The sequence below is a fragment of the Aulonocara stuartgranti genome (genome assembly GCF_965226115.1).
Source record: "Aulonocara stuartgranti genome assembly, chromosome: 14".
In the NCBI taxonomy this organism is placed as follows: domain Eukaryota; kingdom Metazoa; phylum Chordata; class Actinopteri; order Cichliformes; family Cichlidae; genus Aulonocara; species Aulonocara stuartgranti.
Window position 1 is genome coordinate 22,912,865 of NC_138950.1, and position 18,030 is coordinate 22,930,894.

Here is an 18,030-nt window from a genome sequence, read left to right on the forward strand (position 1 = left end):
ATATTAGCATCTCACTAGCATTAGCTTGTTAGTCAACCTACGGTTTGGTTAGTATTAAGTTGCTAGCGGAGTGCAGCTAAGATGACACGACGAGCTGACTCCCGTGGCGACTAGCTCGGATTTAACCCCCGCTGCTAGTCCTAGCTACGTACGGGCTAACGTGTCGCGATGAGCCTTGTGTAGGCTAGTCTCACCCCTTTCCGCTAACCATGTCTACGGCTCCTACCCCCGCCAAAGGGTCGGAACCGAAGGCCAAAGAGGCTGTATCCCGCCCATGCCCTGCATCATGCGGTGCCACCATCTCGGGCAGGAACCCTCATCCAACGTGCATTGTCTGTATGGGTGCCAAGCATGCTCAGGCTTCACTGGCAGACCCCCAGGGATGCCCACACTGTGCGTTGATGCCAGAGAAAGTCCTGGAAAGGAGGCTGAGGGTAGCAGTAACGAACAGTCAGGACCCCTGCCTGTCGGCTGCTACTGCTATGAGTGATATCCGTCATCCGCGAGCCTCCAGCTGGGCAGACATGATGGAAGAAGAGTCCCCGCTCATGCCCCCATTGTTCGAGGACCTTCTCGATCAAAATGTGGGCAAGCCGGGTGGCGAAGATGCAGAGGGCGATGCCAACTCCGACCTCCTCAACCTAGAGGACATGGATGAGGAGGAGGATGACTCTACCTTCCCTCCTCAGCAGTCCAGGCCACCGAGTGGGGCTGAAGTTGCACCCCCGGAGGACAGCTATTTGTACGAGGTCTGCAAACGGGCTTCTACCAAGCTAGGCATCCCATGGCCAGCTGCCCGGGATACCGAAGGGGCAGAACGCGACCTGTATGATGGCAAGAGGCTCCCACCAGCCCTGCTGCCATCAAAGCAGCTTCTGCCAGCAGTCTCTGCCTGCATGAAAGAAATGAGTCACTCCTGGTCAAGCCCTTTTAAAAGCAAGCTTCCGACCAAGGGCTGCTCTAAGCTTGAGATCCAGGGGATGGGTGAACTGGGGCTGACTGAACCCCCAGCAGTGGAGCCTTCAGTGGCATATCACCTTCACCCTAACCGCAGGGCAGTCTCAGCTTCTTCTGGCATTTCTTTGCCCAGCAAGATGGATTGCTTCACGGCATCTATTTATCAAAGGATGTACAAATATGCTGCACAGTCAGTATGCTTGCTTAATGCAGTCACACTGCTATCAGCATATCAGGCAGAAATTCTGGAAGACATGAGCCGTCAGCTTGACTCTGGTTCCCCAAACCCAGCTCTCTGAGATGAAATCTGCGTGGTTAATGAGCTCATTCTTCGCTCCTCCAGGGGAGCAGTCCAAGGGTGTCGCAAGTTATGGGCCTTGCAGTCTCGGGTGAGAGAGCCTTGTGGCTAAACCTGTCAGGCTTAGGTGATGCTCAGAAGTATTTTCAGAAGCTCAACATGTTTTAGTGAAAACAGACAACTCCACTGTAGTTGCTCATATCAACCGCCAGGGCGGTTGATATGAGCTATACAGGCTAGCCAGGGAAATAATTGTGTGGAGCAGCACACGGCTCCTCTCCCTTCAAGCAACTCACTTGCCAGTAATTCTGAGCAGGGGGGCGGACCTCCTGATCAGGGGGAATCCACTGTTCTGAGAATGGAGGCTTCACCCACAGGTGGTGGAGCAGATTTGGCAGAGATACGGCCGGGCTGTCATAGATCTCTTCGCCTCACGAGAAAACACACATTGCCCACTGTTTTTCTCCCTGTCACACTGGATGCGCTGGCCCATCCATGGCCACATCTTCCCAACACTGATCAGAGTGAGGGATCAGGGCCAATTTCTGCTGTCCAAAAGACAATGACAAAAGCCATTTTTAATGTCAACAAGATTGGTTTTTTAACTGCATAAATAAAGGATATATAAAAGTCACTGCCAAAAACTGACTGCGGCTTCTACCTTGTTACGGGAATGTTGTCTGTGGCTCAAGTTGATTTGATATCATTCATGAGGGATACATTTGACATATGTTTCACATATTATAGACAACACCGGCTCTCACTCAATGGGAGTCGGCTCTTCTGATTCACTACAAAGCGTTTTGCTCATGACCCATCACTGACACGCATGCAGTTGTACTCCGGTGAAGGCAGAGGTTTTCTGCTTCAGCTATCCAATGAGATCGTTAGTGATGAAAGAATAAGCTGCATGGTAGATCTTCAGTTATTAGTATAATTCGATACTGTTTTCCTGTATTCAACCTATGGCAATATCACAAGTCTGCTGTGATATCTTTTATTGTATTTTAAAGAGGAAAAGAACTATAATTATTCATTTTCTTGAAGTGAGGCTGTTGATCTTGACTCAGAAGGACAGAGTTAGGGACATTCACTTTATCCATAGTAGTCAGTTCTTAAACTTGGAGGATTTTCTTTATAAACATTCTACAGAACACACGCAAGGAGTCATAATAAATAAAAGCAATTAAGATTGGAGCCCCTTTCATTCAAAGCACCAACTTGAATTTTCAGTTTTTAATTTTCAGTTCAAGGCACACGTGGAAATACAAGTAAAACAATTTGAATTAAGCACTTAGAACGATTGCAACAACATAAAAATTAAAGATTAAAAATAAATATAACATTGTAGGCATCATTCAGTGCAATTCAATCCAGTTTTGTTTATATAGCTCCAAATCACAACAACAGTTGCCTTGTGCTGCCCTCACAACACGTAACAATGTGAAGCTAAACAGCCAGCAAACACAACAGAAGAGATCTCCACACAGGGCTTGCTTTTCTTGACTTTGAAGACCTTTTTAAACCTTTTCCTCTCCCAAGGATTCTTCTCAGTTTTGTAAGTGAAATGAACAAAATAACAAAAAATTTCTCACCAATGCACACATCTTAATGACAAACTTAAATGCGTGCATTACTTTGGCATCACATTTTATTCCATGTAAACACATATCCAAGTTCTTCCTGAACACAGTAATACTCACTAAAACGAACGTTTCCCAAAGCACAAGTGTGTAGGGCACATTTAGCGTGTACATGAGTGTACTCTTATTTCTGCCGAAGCACTTGTTCACAAATTCTACAGTTGCGGGAGAAAAGTATGTTAAAGATAGGTTCGTGATGTGAGTGCTCTCTCGCGCCCGTTGCCGCGCGTACAATATACAAAGATCGCTTGTAATAAAGATGTCTTACTCTAATCAGATTTCAAAACCAAAATATTTTAACCGTTTTTAGCATAAATTTACTTATAATGTTTATTAACTATGAACTTATTTATCACTTTGCTTATGTAACTTAATCACATCATGCCCTAATTACTGTCTTTTGATCAAAAGGCATCACACGCCTAAAGGCATTTTATATTGTAAGGTAAATATGCTACAATAATACAGAGAAAACAAAATCTCAAAAATCACATGACTCCCCTATGAGCAAGTGTTTTGGTTATAGTGCAGAAGGAAAAACTCCCTTTTACCAAGAAAAAAAACTGGTAGAACCAGGATCAGGGAGGAGCGGCCATCTGCCACGACCGGTTGGAGATGAGGGGAGGGAGACATGACAAAAGACACGCTATGGAAGAGAGCCGAGATTAGTAATAACTAATGATTAAATGCAGAATGATGTATAAACACACAGTCAGTGAAGAAGGTGAATGAAGAAGACAGTATGACACAACACTGAATCAAAAGGCTTAATGGTGTAACTAGCTCTTAAGGTGAAGCCAATTTGAAAAAACTCTCAGAGTCCCAGAGCTTCTTTCTTCACGCTGGAACCCAACAGGACATTTCCAGCGTCCACACACTCTGACACACATGGTGCTAAGAACACAAAACACAAGGATTAAAGAATGAATTTGCAAGAATAGCTCTCTTTAACTTTGTGTCATGGATATGCAGCATTTTCTGTTATTATCGTGTTACTACCATTCTGAGCACGGAGCCATGAGGCAGCCTTCATAGCCAGAAGCTCCCACTCATCCTTTGCATCCATCTTAAAAGCATGAAGCCAGATCAGAGCCAGAATGGTGGCCCACACTTCATTGTTGCCCTAATTCCCCAATCAGAGACAAATAAAACAGGCAACACACACACACACACAGAGAAAGGGTGTCAAACAAATTTTACATCGTAGGCCACATTCAGCCCACTTTGCTCTTAAGTGGGTCGGACCAGTGAAGAAGTTTTTCTACATAATGAAGAAAAACCTGCTGTGACAAAAAAGGAAACCTGTCAGTACGACTCTTTGGACTTAAATTGTAAGAAATAAATGTGTAAAATTGTATCTCATTGTCCAGGCTGTCCAGTTTTTGTTAGTCACAAAACCCCTCAAAATTTCTATTGTTGAAAGTGAAAAACTAACATCTCGGTCATTTAATTGTTTATTGGTTAATCGCTTTGTGTAGTATAAATTGCCACAAGGGAGGTTTTTAATCAGCGGGAAAAGATGTAAAACCTATAAAAATACTGTTAAAAGTCCAAAATTGATGCTTGTTCTTCTTAGTGGTGAGCAGCAGATCAAACAGGTTCAGAAATACAAATGGCTTCAAGTATCATATTCAGGTCTGTGAGACTAATTTAGACACACAGACACTGAGCCATGGCTCTGCAGTATATTCACACATTTCTGCATCTCTGCCATTCAAAGACACTTTGAATATAGTTTATTTTATCTAACATTCAGTACTGAACAGTAATTTTAGTCTTTTTCAAGGAAACAATTTTTCATTCAGTGTTTTCATAAAAGCTTTATTTTTATGCAGTTACTACTACTACTAGGGAGAACACAAATGAGGTTTTTTTTGTCCTTGATGGAAAATGGCTGAAAACAAAGACAGGTTTCACTTTAGACAGCTCCCAATTTTTTAAATTCTGCACTGTACTTTGCAGTCTCCAATGTCATTGAAATGCAGCTAGTTGCTGCTCATTTTACGTTTTCGCTCGTTTCGTCACTTTTTCCTGATATGCTTGCATTTAAATCCGTCTTCCTGTCTCCCTGTCTCTACAGCTAAAATGGCAACAGGCAGCCAGTCACATGTGAATGTTGATACACCAAAACAAGTTAGTGTTCTGCACACAACTACATTTAGATTTAAAAAAAAAAATGCTACACAAGGGTTTAGATCTTACTTTTGGCAATTGTGATAATATAAATAATGTATTTTTTGCCAGTTTTTACTAGGGGTAGTTTTTGATTATTGATTTATAGATTAAAATCAATTCTAGCTTGGATAACATGATATCGATTCATTAAAATCCTGAATCAATTTTTAATATAAATTTATTTTGCCCGAAACACCAGAATCTGAGGTTAAACCTCACAAAATTTTGACAACCACCAAACAGCTAAAACATTAAATGGCAGCAGGTACACAGATTCTGCACAAATACGTAAACACAAAGCGCGGACCCGCTTTCTTGTTATAGATATTATGGATAATATGGATATGCACTGATAAGTGATCAGAATTATGATATTTCTGACTGTCTGAGGCAAAATTCCCCCCGATTCAAATCAAATCGAAGCGAATTAAATCGAATCGTGGATAGAATCGAATATCGGGACCTTGTGAATCGGAATTGAATTGATTCCAGAAATCAGTGACAATATCCAGCCCTAGTTTTTAGTACAGCTGAATTAATTTTCATCTGTTATGTTATGTTACAGTTTAATTTCTTAAATTTCTTTCTTTAATGTGTACTATAAAATTTGATTAACACCCATATATTCACTTTTTGTAATGACTAAAATTGACAACAACCCACCTTTTCAGGCTTTGACTTTTCCATCTCCTTGCTGATCTTTCCCAGTGCAGTAGCCAGAGCTGGATCAAGCCGCCAGTAGCCAGATGCCTCCTGAAGGAAGACTAACTGTAGCAAAGGATCTCTGGGTGGCTGCAATTGCACAGCAGCTGAAAGAGATAAAGTACAAAGATGAAATAATAACTGGACATAAAGTGTTGAATCTAGTTCTATATATCTATTATTACACATACATATATAATTTTTATCTATCTATCTATCTATCTATCTATCTATCTATCTATCTATCTATCTATCTATCTATATATATATATATATATATATATATATATATATATATATATCAAATCAAATCAAATCAAATCACTTTTATTGTCACATCACATGTGCAGGTACATTGGTACAGCACATGTGAGTGAAATTCTTGTGTGCGAGCTTCACAAGCAACAGAGTTGTGCAAAATACAATAATGTAAACAAGCAAAATACAAAATGGCTACATCTGAAACTAATAAATATATGTACAATATATAATAGTATATGCATTCCTGGATGTGTATACTAAATATTTTTCTACGTGTGTGTGTGTGTGTGTGTGTGTGTGTACACATATTTTACAAATTAAATAGAGTAAACAATAAATAAAATATATAAAATAAAATATACAGAGTGAGACATGTGCAAAACAGTGGCGTTACTGTACAGTATGGAGTGCATAATGTTAAAGTTCCAGTAGTGAAGCTGAGGTGTCTATGAAGTGTTCAGCAGTCTGATGGCCTGATGGAAAAAGCTGTCTCTCAGTCTGCTGGTATGGGACCGGATGCTGCAGAACCTCTTTCCTGATGGAAGCAGTCTGAACAGTTTATGGCTGGGGTGACTGGAGTCCTTGATGATCCTCCCCGCTTTCCTCAGGCACCGCTTCCTGTAGATGTCTTGGAGGGAGGGAAGCTCACCTCCAATTATCCGTTCAGAGCACCGCACTACTCGCTGGAGAGCTTTGCAGTTGTAGGCGGTGCTGTTGCCATACCAGGTGGTGATGCATCCAGTGAGGATGCTCTCAATGGCACAGTGATAGAAGGTCCTGAGGATGCGGGGGCTCATGCCGAATCTTTTCAGTCTCCTGAGAAAGAAGAGGCGCTGCTGCGCCTTCTTCACTGTTTTGTTTGTGTGTACTGACCACGTAAGATCCTCAGCCAGGTGTACGTCAAGGAACCGGAAGCTGCTCACTCTCCACAGCAGCGCCGTTGATGGTGATGGGGGTGTGCACTTCTCTGCACCTCCGGAAGTCCACTATCAACTCCTTTGTCTTTGCGACGTTGAGGGTGAGATGGTTGTCTTGACACCAGTGGGTCAGGGCGCTGACCTCCTCTCTGTAAGCCGTCTCATCACCGTTGGTGATAAGACCCACCACTGTAGTGTCGTCCGCAAACTTCACAATGATGTTGGAGCTGTTAGTGGCTGTGCAGTCGTAGGTGTAGAGTGAGTACAGGAGAGGGCTCAGTACACACCCCTGTGGAGCACCAGTGTTCAGTGTGATGGGGGATGAGGTGATGCTGCCCAGTCTGACCACCTGGCGTCTGTCAGACAGGAAGCTAAGGATCCAGCTGCAGAGGGAGCTGCTCAGTCCTAGATCCTGCAGTTTCCTGTCCAGCTTCGAGGGAACAATGGTATTGAATGCTGAGCTGTAATCTACAAACAGCATTCTCACATACGTGTCTCTCTTCTCCAGGTGTGACAGGGCAGTGTGTAGTGTCAGGGCTATGGCATCATCAGTGGACCTGTTGTGGCGGTATGCGAACTGTAGAGGGTCCAGTGAGTCCGGTAATGCAGAGCAGATGAAGTCCCTGACCAGCTTCTCGAAGCATTTGCTTACGATGGGGGTCAGGGCTACAGGTCGCCAGTCGTTCAATGAGGAGATGGTGGAGGATTTGGGTACAGGGACGATGGTGGCCATTTTGAAGCAGGCTGGGACTACAGACAGAGAGAGGGAAAGGTTGAAGATGTGCGTGAACACTCCAGCCAGCTGAGCCGCGCATGACTTGAGGACGCGGCCGGGAATCCCGTCCGGACCAGTAGCTTTGCGTGCGTTCACCTTCCTGAAGCACCTCCGCACATCCTCCTCAGACACAGTGTGCGCACTGACGTCATCCGCGGTGCGCACACTGTCCGGTCTCATGGTGTTCGCTGTGTCGAATCTAGCGTAGAATACGTTTAGATCCTCACACAGAGAGGCCGTGGTCTGCGGTGTGCTGGTTTTCCCTCTAAAGTCTGTGATCGTGTTTAGTCCCTGCCACATACTCCGAGGGTTGTCAAACTGTTGCTCCACCCTGTCCCTGTACTCACGTTTGGCTGCTTTGATCGTCTTCCGGAGTTGGTAATGTGCGTGTTTGTAGTCCGATGTGTTCGCGGAGGCAAAGGCGGTGTTCCGTGCCGCCAGTGCCACGCGAACATCTCCGTTAATCCAGGGTTTTGATTTGGGAAGGATTTGACTGTTCTGGATGGGACGACATCTTCCACGCATTTCCTGATAAATCCACAGACTGAGTCTGTGTATTCATCAATGTCCCTAGCAGCCACGTGAAACATTTCCCAGTCCGCGTGATCAAAACAGTCCCGCAGCGCAGACTCCGATTGGTCTACTATATATATACATATATATAGTAGAATTCATAGTAGTCCATATACTCGGCTGAAGGACTATAATATGATAGTATAACATAAATGTGTATGAGAAAATACAAAGACAGTTCTACTGTAGACATTCTACAGTAAATTTACAGTAAAGCACATTTTCCTCTTTTTTGCAGTGCAGTGTTATGGTAAGATGACTATAATGTGGCGACAACAATGAAGAATGTATTGGGTGCCCTGAAATTCTGTAAATGATGGAAACTGGACGCTTCTGTTGGTTGATAACGACTGTGTTTAGTCTGTTCCTTCCCATTCCATGCAAGGCCACCTGGGTTGGCTGGAAGACTGTTTACTTAGCCTAGCAGGGCGAAGGACACTGTCTCAGCTGAACTCTGGACACGCACACACATACATATACGCTGATATGCACACACTCATCCCCCCTCCCTTTCCAAACGCCTTCGACGCTTATTCCCTTCCGATGCTGACAGGGATCAAGGAGACCAGCGCACGCAGGCCTGGATGTACTGTCTAATTCGGCGGTCTCTCACCCTTTACCCACCCCTGTTGCTTGTCATGTGTTTCTTTGGTGTATTAAGAGTTTTTTTTTCATGTGCTATGTGCAGAGGTGTTTTTTTTTCTGTTCTCAAACGGATCTCCCTGTCGGAGCTCAGTCTGGGGGGAGTTATTTTTTTTCTCCTTATCTTTCCTCATGTGGTGCATTTTCCATTGTTATACCTCTCTGACCTGTCTTCCCCATGTGATGTTTTGTGTAATGTATGTATGGTTGGAGGGTAAGATGGCGCCACCATTGCGTGCAATAGGTCGGCAGCCTTATGAAATTTCCCCTTGTGGGACTAATAAAGGTATATCAAATCAAATCAAATCATTACCTTCAGACACAAAGTTTAGACGAGCATCATCATAGTTGGTAGGCGTCTTATGAGATTTCCAAAAGACAGGTAGCTTCTTCTTCATGTGAGTAAATAGCCCTTTTTTGCTGTCAGACTTGTTTGTTGGTTCATAGCTATCAGGTTCTGCGAGATTAGAGAGACCACAACTCAATGAAGCTCAAGTCATTATTATAAAAACACACACACTACAGTCCAACTGGGTGATCTGGTAATTCATTACTTTCATATGACTGATGCTGAGTTAAGTTTATTCCTTTCCAATAAATAGAAATCCACATCCATCCAGTGCAGTAACGGTCATCTAAAACAAAGTAAATAGGAGCTGCTCCAGTTCTACTGCCTGTGGGCGTCCTGACTAAGCAAATGTGCAACAAGTGCAATGGTATCTCTCTTAAATGTAGGACAATGAAAACTCTTGGACTCCTATGTCAGGAACTGGTTCATATGTTTTTTTAACAGTCATCACAATGCAGCAATATGTTGTCTCTTGCTGATTTAAAAACATGGAGCAAATGGTGACCTGAGAATTGAGAAGCAGAACAACTATCACTGGATTGGAATGGTAACGCAATAAACACAAGATGTTAAAGGCTTCCAAGGCAAAATTAAAGATCAACTGTGGCAAACGCATGTGGTGTTTAGTTGCGTGCTTACAGCCATTTAACGTATTTTTAATCACACTGTTTCTGCAACATTTAGCTTTTTACTCACCTCTAACAGAGCGCATGACCTGCGATCGAGCTAAACAACACACAATTAAAAGTCTGATGTTAAAATCATTAAGTAAACAGTATCATCCATTAAAAAAAAAAATCATTATGACATGGTTAATTTTCTTGAAATTGACATAACATGAAACAACTTTTTCTCTATGAAGTGTATTTCACATCAAGCTTAGAATGGGTAAAATACTAACTTTGTCAGAGAAATGTGTTAGTTTATTTAGTGATTGCAGACAATTTCTATATTTATAAAAATCACAGAAACAGATTTTTAACCTCACAGATGAATTTAAGTAATTTTAAAAAAACGAAAAAGAAAAAACACAATAAAAGTAAATATTGCCCAAAAAATAAGCTGCACTGATGGAGGTTTTAACTCTCAGAGCGCCTCTTATTTCATATTTTTCCCCTTTACTCTGTTGTGTGTGTGTGTCTGTAGAAATTAGTAAACATATTTTTTTAAACTGACCTCCCTTGACTTGCTGTTCAGGAATAATTTATACAATTTAGATTTATATGAGTATGAAGAAAATAAACTCAACCTTCACCTTCATCATCATCAGCCTGTTAATAATTACAAAACAGAGAATACTAAAAAACTTTTTTCCTTACCACAACCCATGAGTGCTGTGAAAGCAAAAACATTTAAAAATGTTTTTAAAAAAAAATCTTACTTACTCTTTTTTATGTTACAATGCAGGGAAAAAACTTTTAAACTTACCTTCATTTCTGGATGGAAGACACTCTAGTCAAGGATAAAAATAGGTGATATTCAATAATTAAGAAAACAAACACAGTGATTGGCTTCTGATGTTGCTATAATTATTTACTCATTAAGCAGTTTTTAAATTCTACAAAGTTATTAGTTATTCAGTAATCTTTGAAATATCACACACATAGTAACAACTCAATCTTCATCACTTGTTGCTTTAGATAATGTTAATAATTACAACACAGAGACACAGCTTTTAACCTACCACGTAGGCGTCCATTACCATCTGTGAGACAGAAGATAAGAATAAGATTAATTATCAGTAACACAATGTATTAACTAAACTTCAAGGTAAAAATAGGTGATATTCAGTAATTAAGAAAAAAAAACTCTGTGATTGCCTTCTGATGTTGCTATAATTATTTACTCATTAAGCAGTTTTTAAAGTCTACAAAGTTATTAGTTATTCAATAATTAAAATATTGCAGAAGTTTTAACAACTCAATCTTCATCACTTGTTGCTTTAGAGGATGTTAATAATTACAACACAGAGACACAACTTGTAACCTACCACAGAGGCTTCCATAGCATTCTGTGAGACAGAAGATAAGGATAAGATTAATTATCATTAACGAAATGTATTAACTAGACTTCTTATCATGATTCAAAACAAGTGGTTCAAAAGGTACTTAGAATAATGTCACAACATGACATTTTGTACATACAAAACACTTTATCACATGAAGAAATCAGCACACACAAACACACTGAGCTCAGACTAAATGATGGCTCTGAGAATCAAATACAATGAACACGTTTGTTCCATTGATGTGCGCCTTTTTAAAAATATATAAACCTGACCACTCTAGAGAGATAAAATGGAAATGTTTGAGCGTGATGTCAATACGCAAGACATAATAAAAGAAAAACGCAACGATTGGCTTGCAAACTATTTCAAGTGTACAAGTTATTCAATAATACTCAAAATAACACAAAGGTTATAGCAATTCAGCCTTCTTCACTTTGTGTCAACAAATGACTACCAATGTAATTAATGACTACCAAAGCAAACCTGAAAATATAAAAACTCTACAAACTGTTTTAAAATGTGCAAAGATGGAAAAATGCTTTTTATTTTATATGTTTTCTTAATTACTCATTTTTGATGTATAATTTAGAAAAAAAAAACACTTTTAAACTTACCTGTCCATTCAGATGGAAGACACTCTGGTCAAGGAAAAAAATAGGTGATATTCAATAATTAAGAAAACAACCTCAGTGAGTCTACAAAGTCTACCAAGTTGTTAGTTATTCAATAATTGTTGAAATATCACACACATTGTGACAACTCAATCTTCACCACGTGTTGCTTTAGACAATGTTAATAATTACAAAACACAAAATATTAAAAAAAGATTTCCTTACTATATTCCGCGGATGCTGAGAAAGCATAAAAAAGAAATAAAGATGAAAGGTGAAAACATGTTAGCAAACATAATTTACAAATTTTTTGGTTGTTGAGCTTCATACTGTGACTCATCACAAACAATTTAAACTTTTGCAGAATACTATTCATATTCACTTGCTGCTTTGGACAACCGACTATGTTAATAACTATGAAAAAACCTGGGCAAACATAACAGCTCCTGTACAAACTGCATTTCACATTAAAGCTGAAATGTAGTTAAACAGCAGCTGTGTCACAGAAATGTGCTGGTTTATTCACTGTTTGTTACCATTTACTACATTTATAGAACACAGAGACACAACTTTTAACCTACCAGGTGGGCGTGCACGGCCATCTGTGAGACAGAAAATAAGAATAAGATTAATTATCAGTAACAAAATGTATCAGCCAGACTTCTCATCATGATTCCCACCAAGGCGTTTAATACACACACACACATATATATATATATATATATATATATATATATATATACTCAGATACAGGGATGTGAATAACAGGGTTAAAAGTAACGAAGTTACTAACGACGTTACTTTTTTCAGTAACAAGCAATCTAATTAATTACTCTTTCTAATTACTCCATCACAAAGGTGTGTGCTGTCTGAATGCTTCTTGTTTTATATGTTTTCTCTTCTTATTCTTTATTAATGTTACAATGTAAAAAATGAAAAAAGAACTTTTTTAAACTGACCTGGTCTTAGAGGTTGATAATGCTCTGGTCAGGGATAAAATAGATATACGAGGTCAACAGAAAAAAAAGAAAAGAAAGAAAACAGATTCAGTGATTGGCTTCTGATGTTGGTATAATTAGTTACGCATTAAAAGCATTGTTTAAAGTCTACAAAGTTATTCAGTAATCTTTGAAATATCACAGAAGTTGTAACAACTCAATCTTCATCACTTGTTGCTCTAGACAACAGCCTATGTTAATAATTACAAAACACAAAATATATTTTTTTAAAAAAGCATTGTTTCTTACGATATGTCTCGAATGCTGAGAAAGACAAAAAAAGAAGTAAGAAAATAGGTGAAAACATGTTAGCAAACATAATTTACAAATTTTTCATATATGAGCAGTCAAAAACAATTTAAACATTGTGCAAAATAATATTCATATTCACTTGGTGCTTTGGACAACGGACTATATGTTAATAACTACGAAAACAAAAACCCATAACAGCTCCTGTACAAACTGCATTTCACATTAAAGCTGAAATGTAGTTAAACAGCAGCTGTGTCACAGAAATGTGCTGGTTTATTTACTGTTTGTTGTCATTTACTATATTTATACAACACAGAGACACAGCTTCTAACCTACCAGGTGGGTGTGCACGGCCATCTGTGAGACAGAAGACAAGAATAAGATTAAATATAAGTGGCAAAATATATCAACTGGACTTCTTATCATGATTCAAATCAAGGGGTTCAAAAGGTACTTGGAATAATATCACAACATTAAATTTTGTACACACAAAACACTGTAAATTCAAATGTTGAAACTACTTAAATTAAGTCATGTAAACACTTTTTTAAAAAAACAGTTCTATTAACTCAAATAGCTTAAGAGCTCCAAACTTCAAAGGGGGTTCAAACAGGGTATGCCCAACACATTCTACAACAAACTTTCAACCATCTTATTCAACCAAAGATTTTAAAATAGAAGGCTCCCAAAACAGGTCAGTCAGCAAATATCTTTATAGAAATTTTTAAAATTCACAATGGAAAGAGATATAACATGAACCTTAAGGCGAGATTTTTTTATTCTAGCATTCATCCCTTTGGTTTTAATTTTTTGCTTTTCTATTTCTCTTCTCCCTGCTTTCAGCTCAATCCTAAACATCCTTTCTCCACTAAGCCCACTGTCTCTACTCTGCACACATTCTAACCATCTCACCCTTGCCTTTTTATTTTATTGTCACTTGGGTTCAGTGGCCTCTGAACTGATTTTATAACTAAATAATACATAGCTTTCAAACATAACTCTTACACACCAAAAGTTGCTGGATGACACTGACAACAATATTATCATGAGTTGCAGAATCCTCTGGGTCAAAACTACTGTAAGATGACGTGAAGACTACAGCAACACTCAAAGTGCTGAACAACAACTCTGTTGGGTGACCAATGGTTTTTGGCTTGTGGCCTTCATCAGAGTCATTACGAAATATCAAACAGTTTTTGTTTAAATAAAAAAAGGACACAGAAGAAATCCAAGTGGACCAATCATACATTTACAAATAAACAAGCTGACCAATTCACATTTAAAGAGGTGTTAATGGCTGATTGGTTAAGACACAACACAAATAGGCTCTGAACTGAACCACTACAGATTAAAACAGGGAAAAAAAATTCCCCATATGTCCAAAAATCTTCTTAAAAACACAGAAACACAAAAGTAAAAATCACAGAAACTCATTAAAAGATAAATCTTCATTTATACCTGTAAAGTGAAACTCTTTAATCAAAATATCCAGAATGCTTCTCTTTTTTATCAGATAAAATTAATATTACCCCCTCTTTGACTGTGTTTAATGGCTTCAATGACTATATAAAATAAAGGTGAATTATAAAGTTTTTGATTAAAATGTCTTGCAACAGGACTGGTTAAATCATTTCCCTTAATCGAACTTCTGTGTTCATTAATTCATTCTTTTAGAGGGCAGGCCTTCTTGATATGATGTTCTTCTGCCTGGCCGCTATATCTGTGGGGATGATGTTTGCTCTGTGTTGCAGATGACACCAAGTTTGTGCTCCAGTGAACTAATTCACCCAGGTGTCATTCATCTACACATCCTAACCAATGACTTAGTGGTGTTCCAGGGTAGGATAACAAAGCATTCTTTTCCACTTACTTTGCATGGTTGGCTACAATGGGTGAAACTGGGGAATCAGTCAGGGATTTGGGTCTTTACGAACTTGTCTTTATGTGCTGCTCTGTCTTAGTCTGAGGCCATGTGTTTGTCTGGTACTCCTGTCCCTTGATTCCATGTTTGTGTGTGTATAGGAGTGTGGATGTGTGTTTGTGCGAAGAACCGGCCTACAGGTGCTCTTGGGCCTGGTGGGTGTGTCCTGCCGGGAGGCTGGTCACACCTGAAGTGGATGATGACACACACCTGCTGTTAATCAGCCTCATCTGGAGGGAGCTATAGAGAGTGGCTGAGCTCCTATCAATTTGGGATCGTTGCATGACTACCTGTTAGTTTCCCAGCAAGTCAGTGAGTGTGTGCTTGACGCAGTCTGGAGTTTACTGATGGCTGCCTCTGTGTTTTTCCCAGAAGGATTGTGGGAACCAGAGGGCTGAGGGGCAGAGCAAACACACTTGGTAGATGCTGAGAGTGGTCCTGTTGCTGAAGTTGGGATTATCCTGTAATCTCTTACTAACCACTGCTTCAGTGACTGGAACTCAAGTGAAAAGAGATGTGACATTGTACGAGACCATTGTTTCATCTGCCTTCATAATGACATCTTTTACCTTCTCAACCAAATCCAAGGTGTTCTAGATGTGGTGTTCGGACATGCCTACCACTGGGTTGAGGATTGAAGCCAGAAAATTTGTGAGGTTATAGGTGACCAAGTTGATCATACAGACAACTGATCTTTAAAGGTACACCCTGTTTATGTATCTTCTGTAAACCATACAGACTTGGTGTAGATTCCCCTGAGTATAGCCTGTGGTACGATGCCCGGTCAATATCATTGTCTTGTTCTAACTGTTTCAGACATCTATCACCCTCTTCCTGTAACCACTTCCTGGGTTTCGTTTTAGAGGCATTTTTGTTACTGAGCAGCGAAAAAAGTTTCTCATGATAGTCTTTCTGGTTTAGTAAAACCATGCACCTACTCTTGTCTGCCAGAAGGATGATAATGTTGTTGTCATTACTAAGTGATGTGAGTGCCTTCCGCTTCTCCATGCTGATGTTGCATTGCTGAGACAGGCCGAAACTCTTGTCCATAGCTGCTCTGCTTCCACATTTGCAATGTTGTTGTTTTGGATTGCTGTTTCTGTGGATGTGATCAGTTCCACTAGCAGGATTTGTCTCGGTGTCACACCAAAGTCAATCCTTTTGCAAGGATGTTTTTCTCTGCTTGGGTGAGTTGTCTGTCAGACAAATCCTTGGTGTGGCATCCTTCTCTTTTCTGACTGCTGAGGACATCCATCCATCCATCCTCTTCCGCTTATATGGGGCTGGGTCACAGGGGCAGCAGCCTAAGCAGAGAAGCCCAGACCTCCCTCTCCCCAGCCACCTCCTCCAGTTTGTCCGGGGGAACACCAAGGCGTTCTCAGGAGATATAATCTCTCCAGCATGTGCTGGGTTTGCCCTGGGGCATCCTCACGGATGCCCAACACACCTCACCCAGGAGGCGCCCATCCTTGTCAGATGCCTGGCTCCTTTTGATGTGAAGGAGCAGCAAGACCCTCCCGGATGGCCGAACTTCTCAACCTATGTCTAAGGGAGAGGCCAGCCACCCTTCGGAGGAAGCCCATTTCTGCTGCTTGTATCCGTGACCTCGTTCTTTCGGTCACTACCCACAGCTCGTGACCATAGGCGAGGGTAGGGACGTAGATACACCGGTAAATTCAGAGCTTCCCTTTTACACTCAGCTCCCTCTCCACCACAACAGACCAGTACAGTGTCTGCATCACTGCAGCCGCAGCCCCAATCCTGACAACAGTCAGGACCCATTCCCTGACGTAGAGACGCAGGGAAAAAACCCTCTCGTCCACTGGGAGAAACCCCAACATACAGGCAGCAAGCCGAGGGGATACCAAGATACCCACCCTAGCCCGCTGCCTCTCACCAGGGGCAACTCCAGACTGAGACAGAGTCCGGCTCCTCTCCAAGAGACTGGTTCCAGAGCCCAAGCTGTGTGTTGAGATTAGCCTGACTATATCTAGCTGGTACCTCTTAACCTCACGGACTAACTCAGGCTCCTTTCCCACCAGAGAGGTGACATTCCATGTTCCAATTGCCAGTCTTGGTAGCCGTGGCTCGGTCCACCAGGGCCACCGCTCCTGGCCGCCGCCCGGTACACAATGCACCCGACTGATACGGAGCCTCCTGTGGGTGCTGGACCTGCAGGACAATGGGCCCATGTCCCTTTTTCGGGCTGTGCCTGGCCAGGCCCCATGGACTTGGGCCCGGCTACCAGACGCTCACCCTCCGGCAACCTCCCCGGGCCGGACTAGAGGGCGGGGTCTCAGTAACCCTATCCCAGGCAGAGTGAACTGTTCCCTCTATGGTCTTCTCATAGGTGTCTGTTGAGGACAATCTCCATATTTTGCTGTAGTTTCCGACGCACAACCAGTGAAATGTCCCTTGTTGTCTGGTTTTAGACTTTTCATGCTGTGCTAGACTAGCTTTCTCAGTTAATTCAAACACCTTTTCAAGAGTATTCTTATCTAGAAGCATTGTAAGTCGCTGTCGGATCCGCTCCTCTTTAGATTTTAGCACATCAATGGTAAAAAAAAATTGTGTCTTTAGTAAACTGAAAAAGTGACAGATGTAATGTGTACTACTTAGTCAGCATGTTTTATTTATGTTAGAAGTGCCAGTATTTTCTTTAATTTAATTGGTATGTATTCTGGCCAATCCAGTGATAGTCTTAAGTGGATGAGTGGGATTTGGTGGGGAGCTCTGAGTGTGAGAGAGGAGCTACAGGTATGAAGTGGACATTTGAGCGAGTAACACAGTAACACACGCTGAAGAATAGTGGTGCAACGTAGTGATGGGCAGATGAAGCCCCATGAAGCACTGAAGCTTTTCATCCAATTGGTTCACCCCAACGCGAAGCTTCATGAAGCTTCATTTGCTCTAGCAGGACACCTACTGGACGTAAAAATAATAGCTGG

The 18,030-nt window shown here is 41.1% G+C and overlaps 1 protein-coding gene across 1 annotated transcript in view; it reads right to left on the reverse strand.

Annotated features, from left to right (window-relative positions):
- Positions 1-2,488: 2,488 nt before the first annotated feature.
- Positions 2,489-18,030, reverse strand: part of LOC309687207 (von Willebrand factor A domain-containing protein 5A-like) — a 31,343-nt gene continuing 15,801 nt past the window's right edge. Inside the window, exons 16-30 of the mRNA XM_082501992.1 lie at positions 13,498-13,518; positions 13,159-13,173; positions 12,871-12,894; positions 12,493-12,513; positions 12,137-12,151; positions 11,915-11,938; positions 11,283-11,303; positions 10,977-10,997; positions 10,721-10,744; positions 10,612-10,626; positions 9,989-10,018; positions 9,257-9,400; positions 5,737-5,882; positions 3,898-4,021; positions 2,489-3,792 (exon numbers count right to left, since the gene is read on the reverse strand). Of these exons, the coding sequence (XP_082358118.1) occupies positions 3,713-3,792; positions 3,898-4,021; positions 5,737-5,882; positions 9,257-9,400; positions 9,989-10,018; positions 10,612-10,626; positions 10,721-10,744; positions 10,977-10,997; positions 11,283-11,303; positions 11,915-11,938; positions 12,137-12,151; positions 12,493-12,513; positions 12,871-12,894; positions 13,159-13,173; positions 13,498-13,518 (725 nt within the window). The 3' untranslated portion in view covers positions 2,489-3,712. The remainder of the gene's footprint in view (positions 3,793-3,897; positions 4,022-5,736; positions 5,883-9,256; positions 9,401-9,988; positions 10,019-10,611; positions 10,627-10,720; positions 10,745-10,976; positions 10,998-11,282; positions 11,304-11,914; positions 11,939-12,136; positions 12,152-12,492; positions 12,514-12,870; positions 12,895-13,158; positions 13,174-13,497; positions 13,519-18,030) is intronic.